The 23,178-nt window shown below is 47.0% G+C and overlaps 1 protein-coding gene across 2 annotated transcripts; it reads right to left on the minus strand.

Moving 5' to 3' along the window:
- Positions 1-2,625: 2,625 nt before the first annotated feature.
- Positions 2,626-20,341, minus strand: LOC139424670 (axin-2-like). 2 transcript variants are annotated; one of them, XM_071176732.1, is made up of 10 exons: positions 19,919-20,341; positions 17,506-18,436; positions 14,517-14,657; positions 11,657-11,759; positions 9,595-9,735; positions 8,332-8,747; positions 7,595-8,014; positions 7,264-7,359; positions 6,282-6,449; positions 2,626-3,436 (listed from the first exon to the last, which is right to left on the minus strand). In XM_071176732.1, the coding sequence occupies exons 2-10, from the start codon at positions 18,327-18,329 to the stop codon at positions 3,310-3,312; spliced, it is 2,436 nt and encodes an 811-aa protein (XP_071032833.1). In that variant the 5' UTR covers positions 18,330-18,436; positions 19,919-20,341; the 3' UTR covers positions 2,626-3,309. The 2 variants fall into 2 exon arrangements, with proteins under 2 accessions (XP_071032833.1, XP_071032832.1); XM_071176731.1 differs by lacking the exon at positions 19,919-20,341 and adding an exon at positions 19,357-19,539.
- Between the last annotated feature and the right edge of the window lie 2,837 nt (positions 20,342-23,178).

Genomic DNA, 23,178 nt, shown 5'->3' on the forward strand with positions numbered 1-23,178 from the left:
GATTCGCTAATGTAGCAGGACTCCGGTGGCTGAATTAATTCTGTAGGGTATTTAATAATTTCCTGCAAATAAAAGACAGATAATTGACGCAAATATGGCTGAGCCGTCTCGTTGGGATCTGGGGTACTTCATTAAATGTTTGTGTTGACTGCAGTTCTCCCAGTTCTGCTCTCTAGGCTACCAATTAGCCTAATGGCCCCATTTTGATCAATAATGTCTCCCATTAGGCCATAGTGGAGACTGCAGAGTGTACCTGGGTCCTGTTCAATAAGCAGGACTTTTTTTTGCCCCCAACGGGGAGGTACGACCGGATCTTGTCCAATGAGAGCACAGCTTTGTGTTTATCGTTACACGAGGTTGCGCTCTATTGAACATGACCCAAGTCTGCGAAGAGGGATTAAAGACCACAGTAGAAAAGGGATAGCTACCTATTGGGCAAAAAACTGGTTGAATTATATTTTTTTCCACTTAATTTTAACCCAATAAATCTGTGATGAATCAACGTGCAAAAAGGTCAAAGGGCATTTCATATTTTTTTCCACCCAACTTTTAATTTAAAAAAATATTGAATTTCACATTGAATTCACATTAGTTGACAACTCAACCAAACGTAAATCAAAACGATACGTTGAACTGAAGTCTGTGCCCAGTGGGTAGGGTTCTCCTAGGGGTTTCTCCCTGTGAGGTGCCAGCTGCCATGGTGATCTGCCATTCCTCTCCTCTAATGGAGAGAATTAGAAAATAAAGAAGAGCCCATGGGGATCTCACAACAGGCAACGGTTGCCTTGTAACTAGAGGGGACTTAGGGATTGAACACGGGATCCGTCCAAAATGGCACCCTTTTCTCCATATAGTGCACTACCTTGGACCAGCGCGCAGGTCAAAAGTAGTGCACTATATAGGGAATAGGATACCATTTAGGACTCGAGCAGTTTATTTCTACCCAGACATCTGTCTTAGCCTGGCGTCCAAGCTGAACATTTCACTGAAGCGTAGAAACATTGGTTTGAATGCCAGGCTACTGTTGAATCCCAAATGGCACCCTATTCCCTATGTAAAAATCTATGGACTCTGGTCAAAAGTAGTGCACTATATAAGGAATTGGGCTCCATTTGGGACACACAGTTACATGTGTCTACCCCATGGGCCATGAGTACGCAATGCCCACTTCCGTCAGTATTGAGCCCCTTCATTCTGCAGCTGTCCTGTACAAACTCTTTGGATCAGACCGATTCCAATCCTGTACAGATCTATGGAATCCCAACTTGAATGAAGAGCTCAAACCGGAGTGGTCTGAAGAAATAGGTAGAAATGTCAACTTGTGTCTTGAATGTTTCTCCAAAAGAGGAGAGTTCTGTCGTTAATGTCATATGCATTATCACGTAAATCAAGCATCCCCCGTTCTCGTTTGCAACTGAGCAACAGAAATGAGCAGACAAACAAAAGTGGCCATTTTCATTTGAAAAATAGTAAAACTTTTAATAAAGGCTACAATCTCTTAATAATTACAATAATTATAGGTCCATGTAAATCTTTAAATGAAACTCTGTATATAATGTATAATTTACAGTTTAGATAGAACAAAACAACAACACAAAAGCCGGGGCGTAAAAACCAAATGACATGATTACAGGATATTAAATGCATTAAAAAAATAATATTTTCAACATAAAAAGCCCTTCTGAAAACCAAGGGAATAATTATTAACACCCTGATTCAGGGTAGTACATGGTATGGCATCCATGTAGGCACAGGTGCTGTACTTATAAAAACACTAGCAATAGTGTTTGTGTCCTTTTATCCATACTTCAAAAAAAATGCATAATTACAAATGTATACAAGGAACTCCGTCTTTGAAGATGTTCTTTTCACAACATTCAAAAGCTATTGGAGCAACATTTCTTAAAAGGTTTTTCTTCTTCTTCTTTTCTCTCCAATGCTAATAAATATGGAACGGAAGCAGTTTTGAAACGTGGCGATATTAAGCCGCTGCTTCCTGGAGAGGTGGTTCATTTCAATAGAAGCGCGACAAGGTTATTTTGGTGTGCTCACTGTAAACACTTCTTTTCTCCAGGTCCTCTCTGTTCATCTCATCCTAATTCGTGTCTCTTTCACATTTCTCTTTCGCGTCTTTCCCTGTGTGGTGCCTGGTCCACAAACAAAGGCACAACAACCTAAAAAAAAAGGATAGAGCTCGGTGCTGGAGTGAGAGACAACCAACGACTCTCTTACTCTGGCTCGCAAATGGAAGAGAACACATCAGCAGCAGCATATATTAAGACTGGGTTGGTTGGTTGGTTTACTACGACAGTGGGAGGTTCAGTCTCAGCAGACCCCTGGTACAGTGAGGTTGGACAGGGGTAAGGGGGGGGGGGGGGGGCACTAGACTAGTATCATGACCTTTGTGACATTACAAGGTACATTTAAAAAAAATCACCACAGTATTCTCCCAATACTCGAAGCAGCTTGTCCATCAACTGGACATGAGGGGACAGGGTTGGGTTGGTTGGGTGGGTTGGGTTGGTTGGGTGGGTTGGGTTGGGTTGGGTTGGGTGGGTTGGGTTGGTTGGGTTGGGTGGATTGGTTGGGTTGGGTGAGTTGGTTGGGTTGGGTGGGTTGGGTTGGGTTGGTTGGGTTGGGTGGGTGATGGGTAGACAAGTTGAAGGTGAGGGAGGGAGAGGACATTTTTTCAATAAATACACAAACTTTCAAATCATGACAAGAACGCATCAATATAATGTAATACATGTATATACACACATATTTTCATGTATGTATATGCACACGTATAGACGTTTCATGTTGTAACAACGTTTGCACAACATTCGCACAACGTTATAAGAGCAGGTGGTGGCGCTGTCGCCAGTCCATTGCAGGCGACCAGGGAGCGACGCAACGTTCTCACAACGTTACCACTATTTAATCGCAACATTGGTCTCTCGTATTGGACAAACAGTCATCTGCATCTTCAGTGGTTAAATTCAGGGAGCCTAGAGGCCTCCAGTCGCCGTCTCTCTCTGTCTGTAGTGTCGTTCCCTTGTGTTTCTAAGGCTGATTGGTTAAGACAGTCGGGGGGGGGGGCTCTTCTGGGTTCGGCTTACTTCATTGGCTCGTGTTCCTTCAATCACACTCCTCTTGTGCTGGATATATTAACTCTTATTTAGCTTAATAGTAGGAAAGAAAGTCTGGAGCGTTTCCCCCCATATCAAGTCAATCACTCCGGTTTCTCGCAACAGTCTGTGCCCTGGAGGTTGTGTATTTGGTTGATAGGTAAGGTAGGGTTGGGTAAGGGTGGGCATAAGGGTGGCATCAGTCCATCCTCTCCACCTTACCCAGGACCTTGCCCTCGTACATGGGCAGAAGGGCGCCGTCCTCCCATACCTCCTCGAACACGGCCCCGCACTCAAACTCGTCGCTGGCCTTCTTGAAGTAGTACCTGGAGAGAAACAAGAGAGAGAGAGGGGCATGGTCAGAAAATGTTTTTCGAGAGTAAAAAAATAACTAGCATGGTGTCTTCCTCTTTAACTTGACACTATGGACGAGCAAGTGCTAAAAATAGTATTTGTACCATGAGAACAGTTTCTCGACACCTACACATCCAACTCCACACACACGATGACTCAAACCCGTAACCAAACTGCCTTAGGTCACACAGTTCAGCGCCATCCCTCTCACTTCAAAGAACAAAAGATTGACTACATTACGCACCACCACCAACAAACAGAACTCAACCCAACCTGGCAACCCCACCCACTCCAACTAGTTTGGGTTGCCAGGTTGGGTTGAGCTCGACAGTGATTATTTCAAAGAATTAGCAGCAGCAGCGGGGACCAAAGAGAGAGAGGGAGCTAAAGGAACTTGACTGCCGGCCATTGTACAGATGCCTATCTGTCTTGGAAGGTCTCATTAAAGTTGAAGGGCTAATTAGGACCTGTCTTAAGCACCCCCCTACCTTCCTCTCCTGTCTTAAGCCCCCCCCCCCCTAGCACTGAGCTCCCCTTGTCTAGCCTGGCCTTTTAATTGTGCCCTACTGTCAAATGAAGGGCCTTCCTTTCACTGGGGCTGACATTTCAGGTGCCTGAGAGTCTGCCTGTCACTGCACGCCCCACACACACCTACTAACACACTGCCAGAGACAACTATGGAGACACACACAGAGAGAAAGACAGAGAGAGAGGCAATAAAACACACGCACACACACACACACACACACACACACACACACACACACACACACACACACACACACACACACACACACACACACACACACACACACACACACACACACACACACACACACACACACAAACTCTGGGCAGCTTTCCGATCACCAGCAGAGAAAAGAGGGAGAGGGAAAGAGAGGCGCGAGAGAGGAAGAGAGGAGAAGAGGGGAGCAGGTCTCCCGGACCCCCTCCGTGGGTGTGATAAATTGGACGCAGGCCGGGCCCGAAGGCAGACACCCCACGAGGAGGAGGACACCAATCCAGACAGTCTCCCGGGAGGTCAAGGAGTCACCTCCCCCTCACCACCACCCCCCCCCCCCCCCTCCCCCCAAAGTCCCAGGGTTGATTCGGCTCAGGTCTATGAAGTCTACTGACTAGTTTTCCTAATGATTTCTTCTCCCCTAGCTTACAGGCAGCGATGACCAGCGGGGGATATTTAATGATAAGCTTTGTAATGGAAAATGCCTCACTTTACCCATGTATGCCTGTGCCCTGGAACCCCCCCCCCCCCTCCCTTGTCTTTATGAGCGACGGTCGACATACAAGTCCTACAAACAACACGTGTAGAGCGTGTTTTTAGTGGTACTTAAAGAGAGGGTTGGAAAACGGCGGGTTAATGGCGAGGGTGGGTTGAGGAAGCGTCGTACAGCTGCTAGGGTGTGGTCTGGATGGTTGGGTGTCGCTCAGCTTTTGTTTTGTTGGCATGATGCATTTTCAACGTGGTTGAAGGCTGTAGTGAAAGAACGGGCCCCACAACCTTTCCGAAAGCCTGAACGCGGAAACTACAGATGCGGAATCTAACGAGGCAGAGAGGCCTTAGTGAAGTGCGTCTTCGCTGCGTTTTATCAAATCGAAATAGATGATTGTGTCTCCTGCCATTTAAAATCACAACCCCTACTCTTTAAAGGAATGGGCTCCGTCCGTTCTTTTCAAAGAGCGGGCGAGAGAAAGGGGGGGAGGAAAAGAGAGAAAGGGGGAGAAAGAGAGAGCGAGAGAAGTGCAGATGGAGAATAGGGAGGGAGAGAAAAGGAGTATTTCCATTGGATCGTGTTATATATGGCAAAGGATTTCTCTCTGTGCAACATCTGGCACCGATATGGTCTGGCAGCGTGGCCGAGTACTGTTCTCCTGCCATGTTGAAATGAATCAACTCCACACATTCTGAGCCGTTAGAGCCATCGGCTTCAAAATCGCCCTTTCTTTCCCGCGGAAGAGTTACGGTATAGTGAGGGGTGTGATGAGTTGTCTGGATGGGTTCAGCTCGGACTGACAGGCAGATGTGGATGTTTTTTTATAATGTCTCGGGAATAGTTTGTCTCTTTGGTGTGCTACAACCTATACTCTAGTGTCCCCTTTAGGTGTAGGTTCCTTGAATGAGACATTGTGCGAAACGATTCCGTCCCTCTCGAATTCTTAACTTGATGAAGTCATAGCCACGTTTCAACAACGAAACAAAACACCGGTCATTTCGACAACTCGTGCAAACCCTTCTTCAAAATGTTAAATCAACACACAACTGAATCTAAGAAGGAAAAAAAGGTGCCCGTGATTCTGCCTGATGTAATCCTTGGGAGGCGGAGGAATTTGGGGGCCTCGCAGTGGCGTGTTGAGTCTGTGCACAGAATAAAAGGCCTGGACTTCAAAGCCATCCTTATTAAGAGTGCCTTACTATGGAAATCAATAGCAGATGTGAACCAAATATCACTCCAGTAAATCCCCCCCTTTCCTTTCCTCTCTGTACAGTGGATCAACCCCCCCCCAGCCAGAGTTCTACTCTTCTTTCCCACTACTCCACATACAAAGCTGGGAACTCCAGCTTTTCACACACATTTAGTTCCTACACAAACACACATGTACATAGACAACACACACACACTTGCTCTTCAGAAAGAGAGCGTGTGCCGTGCATGAAATGTGTGTTTGAAAGGGGTGTGTTCACCTATAGTTGTACATTAAAGGTGTGTTGTGCAGGAAAGATGTGTGTGTGTGTGTGTGTTTACCCGTAGAGGTGTATTACAGGTGTGTGTGTGTGGGTGTGTTAGTCTAGGCATTCACCTGTAATTGCCTTTTTTGCTAAGCTGCTCCTTAAAGTGTCCCAGGGTGAGACTGTGTGTCTTCATCATGCTGCGGTAGGGGATCTCCTCACCACAGAAGAAGTAGGTGACCACCAGGTCACAGCCAGACACACTCGCGCCGCTGATCGACTTCTTTGGCTCTTTCCACCTGGAAACAGAGAGACAAGAAACACATTAGATAGAGGAAGGATAACCGTAGCCATAGCCAAGACTTCACGCTGACATTATATTTGAGTCATTTAGCCGAAGCTCTTATCCAGAGCGACGGACACTCTTAACACGGGCCGTGTGTAACTGTTGGTTGGGAAGTTAGGCAGAACTGAATACGCGGAATTTAGTGAGGATTTAGCTCAGGTAAGGTGAACCTGACCCGATTACAGGTGTGTGTCTGTGCGTTTCATCCCCCATCATGGCCCTATCATCAAACACAACCAAGCTGCCCCAAAAACACACACACACACACACAAACACACACACAGGGCCGAGGTAGCGAAGAGAGGGCCAAAATAACAACCAGGGGTCGTTAACTTCCATGTGTACGTCTGTGTATCCGCTGGTGTGTGTGTGTGTGTATGCGAGAGGACTGTTTCAGACTACACCCATCATGTTTAATCTTAAATGATTAAAAGCGGAGGGAGAACAGAGGACTTCAAAGGGGAGAGACATGCTGACTCACAATATCCCTATCGAGGGGAAATCAGAGCGAAAGAGAGACGGCGAGAGCAACTGGGGGGGAAAAGAGAGAGAGAGAGTAGGAGAGAGAGAGAGAGAGAGAGTAGGAGAGAGAGAGAGAGAGTAGGAGAGAGAGAGAGAGTAGGAGAGAGAGAGAGAGAGTAGGAGAGAGAGAGAGAGAGAGAGAGAGTAGGAGAGAGAGAGAGAGTAGGAGAGAGAGAGAGAGAGAGAGAGAGAGAGAGAGTAGGAGAGAGAGAGAGAGAGAGAGAGAGAGAGAGAGGTGAACTCACTCGTCTGTTTGAAGTGCGGGGCTGATCAGAGGCGGGTATCCACTGGGGAAAGGCAGAGGGTGACTCCTGTCTCTTTGAAGGCTGGACGTTGAATGCCTGTCAGCCAGAGAGAAAGACAAAAGATGCAATAGAATGAGATAGACGGCATCAGTGTTCACGACACAGAGGGAGGAAACACTGGAAAAACAGGTGTAGGCTTCAACAGTCGCCTGAAGTCAAACATTTTCAGAAAACCCCTCACTTAATTTGGAGAGAGTCATTTGGCTCATTGTAAATTGACTATGCATCGCAAGCTAGGACAAAGATAGGCTATATGAGTTTGTGTGCCTACCTCTGTTTGGGGGGCTTGGAGACCTCCTCTAACCTTCTGCAGGCTTCTTCTAACTGGGCCAGAGTGTTGGGCGGGGGCAGGGGGGGCATGGCCGGGTCCTGGATGAAGGGGTGGGCCGGATGGTGACCTCCACGGAGGTGACCCCCCACGCCTCCCCAGGAAGAGTGCGTTCGGCCGGGAAGTGTCTTGGGCGTGGAGGGTTCCGGGAGGTGGATCTTCTTCAGCCCCTGAGTGCTGCCGTGAGGTTTGTTCTTGCCCTGCCTCTCGCTCTCCAGGATCCACTGCCAGACGTTCTGCGAGCGGTCCGTGGAGTCCAGGGGCAGGTGGGGCGGGGACGTGACCCCGTCGCCGCCGTTGGCCTGGCTCAAGCGTATGCCTTCGCACGGCTTCCCCGGCCGCTTGGGCAAACTGCTGCAGTGGCTGGTGGGAGACAAAGAGGAGAGGGTTTACATGGGACTCTTCCAGGAGGAGAGGCTACATCTACAACAAGCACTAGTGACGGGAACGATGACGCTAAAATGAAACTCACGGAAAGCCATCACAACTCGCTATGCTGAGACATATCCATGAGATAAGTGAACAGTTTACATCACTGACCCAAGTACAGCCCTAAGGTAAATGTGGTCGTATGTGAAGTGTAGGGGAAATGACCCCAGAGCAACTCTAAAGTAAATGTAGTGTACTTGATGTGAATGGGGAACGGACCCCGGTACAGGTGATATTGTACGTGAACTGACCCGAGGGTGAAGTCTGAGTAGTCGGCGCCCCCTGAGGGACAGAGGCACTGAATGCGCTGCGCCGCCTCGGCCTCGATCTGCTCCTTGCTCTTGGGGCCGGTGGCGGTGTGGTGGTGGATGTAGTGGTGGTGGATGTGCTTGGTCGACTGCCTGCTCCCAGTCAACGGGCCCTTGGAGGCCCCCGGGTAGGAGGGCCCCAGGAAGGGGACCAAGGCGGCGGAGGGCCGGTCGGGAGAGCACGAGCGGGGCGAGTGGCGGACCACGCCGGGCGACTGGCATCCGGGCGTCTTGAGCACCCGGGACAGGTGCTCGTCTAGGATGGCCTGGGCGTCCTCGTCGGCGCCGGACGAGGTGTGAAGCAGGGGGTGGTGGAGCGGGACGGCACTGGGGAGGTCACTCTCATCCCTCTCCTCCTCCTACACACACACACACACACACACACACACACACACACACACACACACACACACACACACACACACACACACACACACACACACACACACACACACACACACACACACACACACACACACACACACACACACACACACACACACACACACACACAAAGACGTAATGCGTTAGAATGTGGACGCAGTATAGAAGAACAGGGACAATATAACCTACTCAAGTCCATAACATTACAAATATAAAACATTGCTCGCTTGCTAAACCCAACCAAATGACATTTGCGGAGTTCGCAAACGCTGCAACGAACACCATGTACTGTATAGCCTTGTGAAGTAGCTGAGAGAAACTCTATGGCGTAACTTGAATTGACTCTCGGTTTCTGTGCTAGCTTCTTCTTTCTTCATCTATAATGCACAGCAAACCCAGACACACAAAGAGACCGGCACGACACACACTCAGCAATACGCCACTGGAGAGTTGAGCGCTAAGCGCTAACCATTTGAAGAGACTTCAAGTGTGTCAAGAAACATAAGTTTGAAACTTCCTCGGAAGAAGAGACTTTCAGAGAAGAAGTCGCTAAACTGCACGGCAGAGCCTTAGTCAGTTCAATTCTTTCCAAAGCAGGACTGCAAGCAAAGTCTCTTTGAATCAAGGAAGAAGAGTCAGCTAGCTAGCTCCAACACTAACTTCTCACATGGCTACTCCTAGCTACATTGTCTTTCTAGGTAGCAAAGACAGGGTTCAGGACTGGAGAGTCACCTAAACTAGGTTGCAGTGGAACGTTCCAAAGCTCATTGCAGGTGAGGTGGGATATACCAATGTAGTGGGAAGGGGGGGGGGGGTTCTTACCTCCTGGATCTGCTGTAGCCTCTCCTCCAGGGAGCTCATGGTGTCCTGCTCCCTCTTCAGTTTCTCCAGTCTGGAGATGAGCTGGGCGGCGAAGGCCAAGGGCTCCACCGGCGTCATCTCCTTAGGCAGCCTGTGTGTCCTCTGTAGGAGCGAGATGGGAGGAAGGACACTTTTGAGTGTGTGTTTGAGTGAGTGTGAGTTAGTTGTCCCTAGTTTCCCCCCCGATTCCTCCAGTGCCCTCTACTCTAACTCTATAGGCTTCATTTGATGCCCTTGCCCCTGGGCTAACCCCTAGCCCGATCCCCCCCCCCCCCCCCCCATGCCCGCTGTCCTTGGCACCGCATGCCCCGTCGGTGGGGTAGCAGTTGGCCTGGCTCCGAGGAGGACGGCCCCCGCCTGCTCCCTCTGTACTCCGACCAAGCCATCAGCAGAGGCAGCCTCTGAAGTCAGCACACTTCAAAAGGGGCCCTTGTCAAACATCAAACTCTCCAACCCTTGGGGTGGGACGGACACGCGGCTTTAAATCTCCCCGAATAAAATAAAAAAAGACAGATATCGACAGTCAGAGGAGGAGGCAGAGAAAAAAAGAAGAAAAAAAAGAGAGAGAGAGACAATATTAAAACAAAAAGAGAGAGAAGAAAAAAGGAGGGGGACTGAGAGATGTGTGGAGCGGTGGGAGGGAGGGAGGGAGGGAGGGAGGGAGGCTAGAGAAGTCAAATACCGGGGAGATCTAAGGGGGAAGTGGTCATTTATTTCCTGACTGCACGCAGGGCACCTCCGAGGTACCGTAGACGCATTATCCTATTTTCCTCTAACTATATGTGCCGGCTTCTCTCATCTTCCATTCTGTATTATTATGTGGCGCACTAGCTTTCTTGATTTGACTCTCTCTTTTTGTTGTTGTTGTTGTTCCTCTCATCTCTTTGTAGAGACGATGAAGGGAAGACAGAAGAAAGGAGCGAGGGGGGCCGCTGGCAAAGGCGCGCCGGCGCCGCGCAGAGCCCCCCCCCCCCCCCCCCCCGCTGCCTGGGGCTGGTGCATCTTGGGAGCCCGAGCCATCTCCAAATCAGGAGGGAGACACTAAAAGGAGAGCAAGTGGGGAAGGGAGGGAGCGAGGAACAAACAAGGGCCCCTTCTACTTGGCTACAACCCTCCCTACACAACACAACACACCCACACACACACACAAAGCCTTCCCTACGCACCAAGACGGTACACAAACACATTGTGAAGGGAAGAGGACAAAACTATTTGCATTGGTTGTTTTCAGACACGGGTGCCCCAGCACTGAGTGTCAATCTAACCACTCCAAAGCCCTGGAGCTGTGCCGTGAAGTACCAAGCATTTAGAGACCCCTGCTTGCACATGACACTACAGGCAGTGGGGATGGTGAGAGCCATATGGGGGTTGGGGGTAGGGGGGCTACTGTCACAAAATGGGAGTGTGTGTGTGGGGAGGGCTCTGTTGGAGGTTGTCAATAAAGAGGCCAGGCAACCTGGGTCCCATTCATTCATCGCCATGATCAAAGCACAGGGCTGAGTAGTAAGCTGGCTGATTTAGGGAGCATCACAAGGCTCGGTTCTGTGACCCCTGACCTCTAATGGTAATCATCCTCAATATCACCACCACCATCATCATTATTACCAATGTTTTTTTTTTACATTATGCATTTATAACATCCTTGACTAAGTTATGGAGGTGAAACACGAGGAAGTAAAGCAACAGGGGTCTATATATGACAGCTATAAAAATGTCAGCTGTTGGATGGGAGGAAGGGAGGGGTTGAGCAGGAGAGAAAATAAGTGATATGCAAATCCCTCCTTTCATTTACCCTGACTTTTTATAGGAAAATTAGCAGGTGGGGAGGGGGGAGAAAGAATATAGTATTCTATCACAACATCATAAAAAGAAGGAGAAGAAAACACAGTTCCCACCGGGGAGAAAGGGAACCGGTTGTAAACGGGGATTTAGAAAAGTTTGTGGAGTTTTAAAGATATAAAGACACTGTGTATAAAGACAGCAGACATCAAGAAACAGGAAGTAAACAGGAAGCGGGACTCACGGGAAAGTGGGGTAGCGAGACCAGGCCGTTGATCTTGACGCTGCGGTGCATCTCCCGCTGGAGCTGCTTCTTGGTGCCCAGCTTGTATGGAGGGATCCCATCTCTGCCAGGAGGGACACAGGTAGGAAACAGGGTCAATAAACACAGTCGCATGTCACTCAAAATGTCCCCTGCATGTCTATCTCCATATAAACATTTACATTTCCTTTCTCTTTGCTTAGAACCAAGTAATACCCACACTGTATTAGCGGCGTGAAAGACATTAGCCTAGCGATGTGGACAGAACCCTGAGGGAAGGCTGATCAACACAGCACCACCCTGACTGCCCCCCCCCCTTTCCCCCAGGGTGGGCACATCACAGCCCAAATCAAAGACCAGAGGAGCCCTTGAAGGGCCTTGAAGCCAAGGCAACAAAAACACACCGGGACAATAGAGGGGGGGAATATGCTAAAAATCCCGGCGCTGGGGTTCAAAAGTGTCCCACTGATAAGTTCCCATCAGTCCTTGTCAACGTTGGAAAGGCCTGATTTTTCAAAATGGCAGCCGGGACTACCTTGAGAACGCTGGCTAAGAGGAGAAGCCTAGAACGCTGCTACTTCGAGGGGCTAGCGATCTTGCTTTAAAGCGATGTAAGACATGCAGGGTTGACATAAAGAAAGATTGCCATAATGTAGCTGAAAAAAAGTGCCTCTGGACAGTTCATCCTTTAGGCAGTGGCAAGGGGGAAGAAAATACATATTTTTCCTCTCTCGCCCTCCAATGTGTGCTTTTCCAGTCCGCTGCCATTTAAGCCTGGCCAATTATCCTGGCCTTTTTGGTTGCTCAGAAGTGTCTGACCTAGCCCAAGCGCTAGTTTTTCCGCTGCCTCTTTGAAATCTCACACTCATGCACATATGCACCCGCTGCCATCTTCATTTGGCAAGTGTTCCGCCAGCAAGCCTCTGATCTCGGCAACATCAAAAGGCTGGTTTGTAAGATAAGGTAATGTTTGAAGTTAGCGCAGCAGCATTCCCTAGCGTCCAAGTAACTCCATAAATAAGATATAAGCAAAAAGAGAGAGATTTTTTTTGGGCCCCCCCCCTCCTCTTGTTCTTTATCAGGAAATGAGATTCAAATTTGCAGTGTGCCTTACAACAAACTATAAAAGGACACACTAATCAAATTGTTCCCCCCAATGAGGAGGAAGAAGCTGTGGTTTTTATTACAAATCGGTGAGGGGTAGAGAGAGAGAGAGAGAGAGGGTGAGAGAGAGCGAGAGTGAGCAGGCGGACATGAGATTGTCAAAGGCTCGAAGAACTCTGTGCAGGGCAGGCCATTGCGAGGCGCTACACTTTGTAACGTAAGATGTTTTAATAATTAACCTGAAGACGTTTGCAGGAAAAAGACGTGACTGAATTCAAGTGGGATCTATTTTTTCCCAATGAATACATCATTTGGTCAAATGACTCTGGGTTTGTATGCCTCGGGGTTCTACTTACACTGGCGTTACCAGATGGAGCCTAGATAGCACTGCTAATAATGCACATTGACGAGCGGCGCACTTCTTACAAGTATCAAAACCGATACTTCCCCACAACAAAACAACGTACCAAACAAACACCCAACTCCTTACAAAAACACCTCTCTCTCCCTCTCCCCTGTTGCGTTTTTAATCAACCCCAGCTCCCGTCACCAGCGAGCCAGGCCCTACGCGATGGCCGAGGCAATTTGTGACGGTTGTGGTGGCGATGCACGGGCAAAGAAGAAGAAAACAGACCGTGCACTCTTTCACGGGCCCTTACTTTATGGGGATCTCCTATTCAGTTGTGCAAGTCATTCTCAAAGCAGACAGCCACCCCTCTTATCCCTCTAAGCTCCCCTCGGCTAACAATAGGCTGAAAGCGATTCGGTTAAGCCTTTTATCCTCCGTGCACTTTATTTTCTCACTCCCTTGCAACGGCAAACCCTCACCGTTCCCCTGCTATTGGCTCCGAGTGCAGGAGGAGTGGGACTGGAGAGAGGGGAGTGGAGGGAAATAGGGCGACGGTTGGGGTTGGAGGAAGGTTGGGGAGAGAGGGTGGGGGATGGGGGTGGATTTTTGGGGGTGTCCTAATCTGGGCAGTGGGAGTCCCTCCTGACCCTATCCTGGGGTTCAGGAATGAGTAACTTCCATGAAAGCCTCGCTGACACATGATCGCAGCGGCACTGCAGGAGAGAGAGAGAGAGAGAGGGCCAGTAGCAGAGCAGGAAGCCGCGCCACCATGTGAGTAAGCTCCCTTTCATTTGCTGCCAAAATGTTTCAATGAGTTTGTCTTAAGGTCCAAATGGCTATTTCCCCTCACTCTCTCTCTCTCTCTCTCTCTCTTTCCCTCTCTCTCTCCCTCCCCCCCCTCTCTTTCCCTTCTTTAAAAAAAAAATCAAGGCTGTTGTGGCAGAATGGTGGGTGGGTGGGATGGATACAATTCTACTTTGAGGAAAACTGAGGCAACACTCCACAACTCCACCCCCCCCCATGAAGAAGTTTAGCCTGTAACAGAATAGACATCAAAAGATTTTTCAACATAATGACTTTCACAGACACACACACCCCCTTCCCCCGAGGCCTAGAGGCGCTTTATACATTAATAGAATTACCTGAACTCAATCTGAAAGAATCATTCAAACCTAAACATCCCATTCCGTTTCACAACACAAGCGCCTGCTTCCCAGATGAACTTAATATTTAGCCCAATTGTTTCCCGCATATACGTATCCGTGAAGGGTATTCATGAATGGCTGGACATGGACATGGAGTTGACATGGAATTGACCCCCGTCCCAGGTCAAACGGTGAGAAACGCCAGAGAGAAAACCCCGGAAGGGAATGCTGAGAGAACACTTACACACTACTGTCGGTCATGGACATGGAGTCGTCCGTCATGGCGTCGCTGGAGATCTCGCTGTCGTTGGCACTGGTGGCGGGGGCGAACACATAGCCCGAGTTGACAAAGTAGGGACAGGCCGCGTCTCCGCGTCTGTGTGACCTGCTCAAAACACAACAGCAACTGTCCTTGAAGCCCTTGACACAGTCCTTTTCACACGACATATTTCAGCATTTCTTTACGGAAACCCTCAAACAAGAGTGTCGGTGCCGTGCAGAGACTTACATTGGTGAACCTGTATTAGCTGTGCAAATGGAGTTTGTGTTTTTGACTTGTGTACATGTTTTAGCAAGAGTCTTTGCTTTGGAGCTAGAGGAAAAGTTTGAAGTTTGTTTTGAAGTGTTTAGAGTCCGAGTTCCAACAGATTTGAATAATTAGAGTCACTTTCACAAGACTCTGGGGCCTCAGGAATGTGACAACCGTCTCTGAGGAGCAGTTTTTCTCTTTCTTTTTAAAAATTCTCTCTCTCCCTTTCATGTTCCCTCCCCCATCATGCAGGCAGGGGGGGTGAGGGAGGGAGGGAGGGGGTGAGTGAAGTGAGCAGCTCAGCTGTATGTGAATGGACAACAGAGCCACTTCCCCTTGCTCTCCTACTATCTCTCTACCCTTTTGTTTGGGCAAGGCCCCTACTCCCGCACTTTTCCACTCTCTGAAGCAGTGTACTCTTTTCTTAGAGTGTTTTTTCCCCCTCCCTCCCTCCCTCCCTCTCACGTCTTCTCTCCTTAAATCCAGGCCCCTCTGCATACCCCCTCCTTCTTCTCCTACAACCGAACCCCCCCTCCCATCCTTCTAAAGTCTCTCTCTCTCTCTCCCTCTCTCTCTTTCTACTCTCTCCTGCTGTGTTGCATTCCTGTTCCACTAGTGAAGGGGGTGGACCGGGAGGAAGGAGGGGAGAACTTGAGCTTGAGGGGGAGAGAGTGCGCAAAATAAAGAGAGAGAGAGAGAGAGAGGGAAGGGGGAAGGAGGGCCTCTTTCTTTATGAGAATGCCTACTGCCCGGGAGGATGACTAAAGCCGTAGGCCCCAGCTCAAGCCTGACCTTTGGAGGTTCGCGCAAAGAGTCAGGTATTTAGCGCAGCTGGGCTCTCGGTTCCCCTCCCCTCTTTTGCCTTTCTTTCATGATTCCCCCGCTTCTGTCTCCCTCCAAAGCACATGCTTAGGCTCTGTCAGAGGGATCCCTCTAAAAGACGAGATAAACGCAGTGGGTAGAAAGGACGAGGAAAAGACACCACAAGCGAAAGGGAGAACGGGGGATGGACATTGCGCCCGGCTATGTTTTTTCATTTTCGGAGGAGAGTGGCTACATTTCTGAAAGGGGGGGGGGGATTGAATCTGAGTGCAGTAGCGAAATTAGTTCCACATGTTTCAGATGGAAATGTGTTGACCTAAACAGTTGGTGAGGTGCAGGGGAAAGAAGAGATGAGAGGGGAAAGGGTGGGGAAGAGAGAAGAGGGAAGGGTGGGGGCTATCCCTTTTCTTCAGCGAAACACAAGAATGTGCGGATCACACCAGGAAGCTGAGGAGGTGCCCTCATGTCAACAACCCGAGTCCCCCCTATCAGTTCCCAACCCAACATGGCCCCCGTCTGAACATCATATCTGCCACAGCAACACTTGTCCCCAAGCCTGATCGCTAGCTGTGGCGTGTCGAGGTATCATGCCATAGGAGCTAATATTCCTGACGGTCAACCCATAACCCACTGCAAAACTCTGGTCAAATTACCTGGCACACCATTTTAGCATGAAAGTTGAATATGAATTAAAGAGGAAAATGCGAGTCATGTAAAACTTGTCGTGAAACTATCATACACTTTTCCCCTCCTCTCAACAAACATTTCTCCGTCTCTTGCTTCACAGCATTGCTGATTCGTTTAAGAGGACAAATGTGTTTCCTTGAAAACTTCCCCTTTTTCAAAATCACTTTTTGTTCTCTCCTCTCCCATGGACACCGAAAGGAACAGGACCCTCTCTAACCACTCTGTGATAATTGTGTCCAGATGTTGTTTTTATTGTATGGACAAACTAGGGGAACAGTTCAGAGAGACATTTTTTTGAGTGTATGGCTCTCTTTGATGCACACTCATGCATACAAATTCACACTCTCACAATGTTCCTGACTTGGAAGAGTTTGCAGCTGTTGGACAATATCTTAAAACGAGATCTTAAAAGAAACTAACCCAAAAATGCTTTCCAGAAACAATGTCTTTGATCTCGGGACCAAAGAGGCCAATATCTCTTCTGGGCATTACTCACCCACTCTCTTGCTCTCTGTGTGTGTGTGTGTGTGTGTGTGTGTGTGTGCGTGTGTGTGTTACATTCTAGTCTGTAATAATAGGACTACTTAATAATAGGCTGAAAAAAATGTAGAAATATTGCATAACTTCACAATGGAATCACTAGTTTCATGTACTAGCTGCAACAGCCAGCCAGGCAGGCTTAGTGTCTGAATTCATGCCTCTACTGGAGGAGAAATTTCAAAGCACAGGAAACTTGAGCAAGCCAACAAAGGGCTGACTGCAATACACCATTTACTTGACAGGAAAGACCAGATCCGTTGATGTTTTGCACCCCCTGACTAACAGCAGGGCAGAGAGGAGAAACAGACATGTTTCAAACTTCCACATTTTTTTCTGTCCATTAAGCATCTTTGATCTCATAATGGAATTTGAGGGGGGGGAAAAAACGTTGTATTACCATAGCTGGGCAGTAACTAGTTCAAATGCATATCTGCTCTTTACAACACGTTAATAACTGAATTATATGCAAGTTATATGCTATTACCTACCAGACAACACGCTCAATAACTAATTAATCCACTAACACTAAACACTTAAGTAACCTTAGGATCTCTATTCGACATAAGCCTGTTGATAAACAGTCATAATAAAAACGAAGAATTCAATTACTCGATAGACAGTCAACATAATCAATTCAATTAAGGCATTTTCTTACCTGTACCCATTCTCCAGCACTTCCGCCGCAGTCCGAATGGAAGCAGTGGCCCGTAGCGCATTGGCAGATAGTCCAACCACAGAGGCTAACGTTTTCGCCTTCAAGTCACATCTCCACTCCTCTTCCTCAATGAGAGGTGGCAGAAATCCGCACATCAACTTGAGGCTCCCGAGACCATTATGGTTGGCATAAGCCGTGTTCTCGCACCCCGTGTGCACATATTCAAGGTATATGTCGGAAGTTAAAAACATCTGGTACGCATTCTCCTCCATGGTTGACTGAATTTCCGTTTGTGCTTGGTCAAACATCGCAGAGTCTATCTGTTGCTTCTTAATACTATCCCTTATGTAGGTTTTAGTGGCAGGTTTCAACTGCTTGGCAACAATGCTGTTGTTTTCAATGTACCGCTTGAAAATAGCTTTGGCAACTCGCAGCGTTTTGGTATCATTGAGGTCCATTTGCCTAAAACCGTTGCAGGCGAACCAAAAGTCCAAAGTGTCCACGCATTTCTCCCGCTCCAGAAAGGTCCTGAACAGGTGAGCACCGTCTTGGTCACCAAGGAGAAAATGCAACGACTTGGTCCACCGGGCGAGGGGTGAATCCGGCGACGCGCTACCCTCAGGTTCCCCGAGTCCATCCTCGTTCCTCCTCGGCGTGGAGCAGGGAGACGCGACGGTGACAGCTTTAGCCTTATTTTGGGCTCTCATTTTGGCATGTTTGCTGGGAGTATGGCATGACGCCTCTCCCTCCTCCCCCGGCACCGGGGGACGGGGAGCATCTTCTCGGAAGCTACTGCTGATATGGTCTGTAAGCGCTCTGCTCATGGCTCCAGCTCCGGTTGCCGTGTGTACCGTTGTGCCTGCTATGAGCTCCACTGTAATCCTCCTCACTCTCTTAAATCCGCGGGGGAGCTTCTCTGCTCCTTTTCACTCTGAAACAGAAAGTGTTGATCTAATCAAAGCCAGATCCAGCTAACTTCAAAGGGAGACATGAAGTAAACAGTCCCTTTCAGATCCCCGCCGGTTTGCAAAGAAAGACAAATGAAAGGTTTAGTCTCATCAATCTATTTATAATCTAAATGGGGGTTTAGCAACCTATATTTACAGTCTGCATCGATTTGTCACGTCAAACGACCGTTGACAACAACAATCGTTTCACATCGCCAATACTCCTCACCAAGTACGCACCAGAAATATATTTTACGCATATCAAAACGATCACCTGAAACCGCTTTCATTTCAAATGAATTATCAGTCTAAATGTGCTTCCGATGCTGTTACCTGCATTATGCATAAGGATTGCGTTCCCACGAACCACTTGTCCTCATACATCCAGTGTTGCACATCACACAGCCAGCCATCCAAGACAGTGAAAACACATCCTATGCGCCACAATGGCCTAAGGTTCCTATAATGATGAGGGTAAGAGCCCCCCGTACAATGACCACGATCAACAAACAGTAGTTTATAATTCCTGAAATCATTTGAAGCTAGCCCACTAAATGTCAGCTGACATGTAGGCTACAACACATAATCGCGGCAGCGAGCACTAGGCAACGTGTCTGAACAACGCGACATGATTACCCTGCACAATAAAATATTACTAGGCGACTAGTTTTTTGATTAAGTACTTTACGTCATTTTCAAGTAGAACTGTCAATATTGTCCCAAATTTGCCATAAACCCACGCTACACTAAACTATTTTGCGCAATAAAAACAACGTTACATTGTCACATCTCTACTAGCGCTTAAATCTGTTTGCAGGATTTGCATAAACAACCAATGTGTCCCAACTACTCAGAAATGAACATCGTGCTATACGAAAAGAAAACAGCTCGCCACATCACATACCATTGTAAAACGAAACCCGAGTCCAGCAGAAAGTGAAGAAAAAGCTATTCCCATTTGCTTTTGCCCCGTCCTCTTTAGTGGTATATATAGATCCAACAAAAAGTTCGATGGAAACGGTGGTAATCCGACGGTGGACTAGATTTACTCCTTGATGCAATAGGAATAGTCTAATGTACCCTGTCCCATTCAACAACTGACCCCAAAGTACGCTGGCACTGCTTCTATGTAGATCAGAGAGGGGGGGTCGACATTTCGAGGAGGCGGGAGAAGGGGGGACCTTGCCGAATTTACATCCCACTTTTCCCCTTCTTTCAGACTACGGTCGACTACATCAACCAATATTAGTCTCTTCTACAGCCGTCACAATCACGAAAGCATTGATCCCCGGTCTCAGAGTGGCCTTACTTAGCCATTCTACGGTATTTTCTCGCCCACAAACAACAAGTGTAGCCTACATTTCTCAACTTCAAAGCATTGCAGAAACACATCAAAGCGACCAAGAGAGGTGGGGGGGGGGGGGGGGGCTTGGTTAAGGTTGCAGAACAGCATTCTTGCAACTTACCATCGATGCACACGAGTCCTTTCCCGTCTGCTCAGAAATGGTTCACACAGAAACAAAGTAACAACCCCAGAAATTATTACAATAACGCAACCAGATTGCTGGGGTTAGTCTACTCCGCTCTGATTTTTATCTCAGAAAGAAGATGAACATAAAATGCAACCCTGAAATGAAAGCTCGTTTCCCCTTCCCCAGGTACTGTTTCAAGCAGTCATAGCAAGCAGCAGATCTCCTCTAGGCTATTTCAAAACGAACCGGCTGACTGTTTAACAGTGGACATCAAAGTAAAGAACCGCCGGCCTGGTCCCGGAAGATACATAAAAAACATCTAAACATCTTTCCGATAACAAAAAAAAAAAAACATAGAAGCAAATCAAATTCACTGAATGACATCGCCAGACGCTTGAGTCAATATATAGATCCCAAAACACACGATTGAATAATAGTCGGTGGTATTTAGAAAGCTGTCAGTAGGTTTTCTGGAACGACAAAGTTGTGAGGTTGTAAGGACCTTATCAAAGACTGGCAATCTCGAACCAACTCCCCGAGGCTTTGGAACGTCTGAAGTAAGTGATCTACCGCCCCAATAGCATTATCCCTGCACTCCTTCTGTTGCTACATACACTTTAAAGAGACATGCCTCCTTTCCTAAATATTTGGTATTTTAACCTCCTGGTTTCTGCATGGTAGACAATAATGCAAAATGCATGTAAATTCCTGTAAACCGTTTATGTAAACAAAGTTGCCTGCATTTCACTTGGATTTCTCAAAAGCAAATGTTTTTTTTTTTTTGCCATTAAAATGCCAAAGGAATATAATATAATATATCATATTATGTCAAATAATAATCATAATATATCAAATAATCACAAGGTAGTTGTTGAGCAATATATTTCAATATTTTCATTGAGACACTGTGATGATACTGACAAATAATTCAACACATTTTGTTTGTATTAGCATATCTATTCAGGAACCAGCATAACATACATGTAAATTCCCACACACGGAGAATCCATAGCCTACTATGACATTAGCTGAAATTGGCTATGGAAGACAGACAAGACATGCTTCCTGGGCTTTTAATTCAGATGACTTTCACTAATGTCAATGTGAAGGCATCTTAAAGGAAGGTTTAGACAGTGATCCTATCCCATGGTACTTCAAAGACTATATTGTCCCTTTGATGTTGAAGGAAAAAATATAATTATACAAGAGAATTCAGCCACACAACACTTGAATCATGGCGCAGGAGAGGAGAACTAACATACTATTACTCAAATATTACTCGTCCATTGACGCTCATTAGTCTGTACAATCATGCATTCTATAGGTTATAGGTTCTATAGTACACCTAATTTGCATACGTTGTGACAGCTGGCCATGTCAGGTCCCAATATAAATATCTATAACCCCTACTTCTCCTATCACAATCACATCTCAACTTGGTCCAGTCACTCCTATACAGAGGAATGTATAGACCTTCTAAAATGTATTTAGTTCCATACCCCACACAGATGCTTGAGGCTAAAGCACTGTAGATGAGGGTCACTTTTTCTATGTTGAGTCAGGATGTAATGTCCAAGCATTTCCATAGCAATTTGTCCTCTGCAGCAGAATTTAATTTTGCATGTGGACATTTTGAATTGAAGCGCTTACCTTTTGGGCCGTCTGCCCCCCACAGTCTGCCCCCCATACTATTTTCCACCGTTGATACTAAACCTTCAGCTCTGTGCAGGTTTAGTATCTGTGCAAGTTTAGTAGCAAAGTCAGTACAGCCACTGTGTTAATAAAGGAGCTGTACGGAACTGTAGCCTCTAGGGGTGCTCCTGAGCCAATCAGGGTCCTCTAAATGGGTTCATTAAATGAATAGAATTACAGAAATATTGTCCAGAAATGACCAGAAAGTGTTTTGCCTATCATATTTCCTCAAACCCAACAACAATAGCCACATTGCTTGGTCTGGATGAATGTCATAGGAGGTCATCTACTGCCACTGTTTATGCGAGAGAGAGCTCTGTAAAACAAACAACCCAGGCCCAAAACACACAATGGTTTCCATCACTTCTAAATGGGATGTGCCTACAGTCTTGTCTGGGCGATGGAACGCAAAATGAGGTCGTTGGCAGACACTGTGAAGTGAAAAGCACCAACTCAGTGATCTGTGAGTCTAAATTTAAGTCAATGTGATATTTGAAACATGTAAGCCGCATCGTTATCGGCCAGTGGCTTCTCCAGCGGCAGTAATGAAAGGAGGATTGAGATAGAGAGGGGTTTTCTGAAGAGGAGTATATTCTTTAAGTGGGATACTTGACTTGTAGGATGAGATGCTTAACTTCAGTCAAATTAAATTATATACCATGCCTCTCTGAATAAAGATTGCTGTGGGATTTTCTGCTGACATGGAGAAATTGTCCCAAGTTGCATGTAATGAATTTGATGATCGACTGTGTTCCTACGGCATGTACATATAAAGATGAGCAAAAAAAGACTATACAATAAATCATTCCAATACTGAGCTAAATTGTATGCTACTGTACATTTTCTGGGGAAATGATATTGTTTTGTACTCATACAATTGCACAGATAAAGATATTTTGTAAAGTTCATGATGCCATTGACCTTAACAAGGGCCCCAGGATCAGCGGAAGCCAAATGGACCCATACCATCAAATATCCACCACCATATTTTACAGTAGGTATGAGGCCACACACACTAGTGGGTCTGGCTTTGAAAAACGGAAGCAAATGCGGATACTGTACCTCATGCCTACTGTAAAATATGGTGGTGGATCTTAGATATTATGGGACTATTTGGCTTCCACTGGTCTTGGTGCTCTTGTGAAGTTCAAGAGCATCATAAACTTTACCAAGTACCAGGACGTTTAGCACATCACACAAAACCCACAAATAAATGGTTAATTGACCACAATATCAACATTTTGCAATGGCCATCTCAGTCTCTGGATTTGAACCCCATTGAAAACCTGTGGTTTGAATTGAAGAGGGCTGTCCATAAGCTCAGGCGAAGGATATCAAAGATCTGGAAAGATTCTGTATCAAGTAATGGTCCCTCCCCAATGTGTTCTACAATCTCATAAAACATTTTTAGAAAAGGCTAAATGCCGTTATCCTCACAAGGGAAGAGTGCTGGAGTATTGAGAACAGGGGTGCCAATCATTTTGAAACCTACAGTGAATTTGGAAAGTATTCAGACCCTTTGACTTTTTCCACATTTTGTTATGTTACAGCCTTATTCTAAA

The sequence above is a fragment of the Oncorhynchus clarkii genome, chromosome 13 (genome assembly GCF_045791955.1).
Source record: "Oncorhynchus clarkii lewisi isolate Uvic-CL-2024 chromosome 13, UVic_Ocla_1.0, whole genome shotgun sequence".
Taxonomy (NCBI): domain Eukaryota; kingdom Metazoa; phylum Chordata; class Actinopteri; order Salmoniformes; family Salmonidae; genus Oncorhynchus; species Oncorhynchus clarkii.

What these genes read in the sequence shown, in the direction of transcription:
- LOC139424670 (XM_071176732.1), bottom strand. Translation starts at nt 18,329, where the DNA reads ATGAGCAGAGCGCTTACAGACCATATCAGCAGTAGCTTCCGAGAAGAT. An exon ending in GGCTACAGCAGATCCAGGAG is followed by an intron (nt 8,748 to 9,594) that starts GTAAGAACCCCC and finishes GTGTGTGTGTAG; the next exon opens with GAGGAGGAGAGGGATGAGAG. An exon ending in TACTCAGACTTCACCCTCGG is followed by an intron (nt 8,015 to 8,331) that starts GTCAGTTCACGT and finishes GTCTCCCACCAG; the next exon opens with CCACTGCAGCAGTTTGCCCA.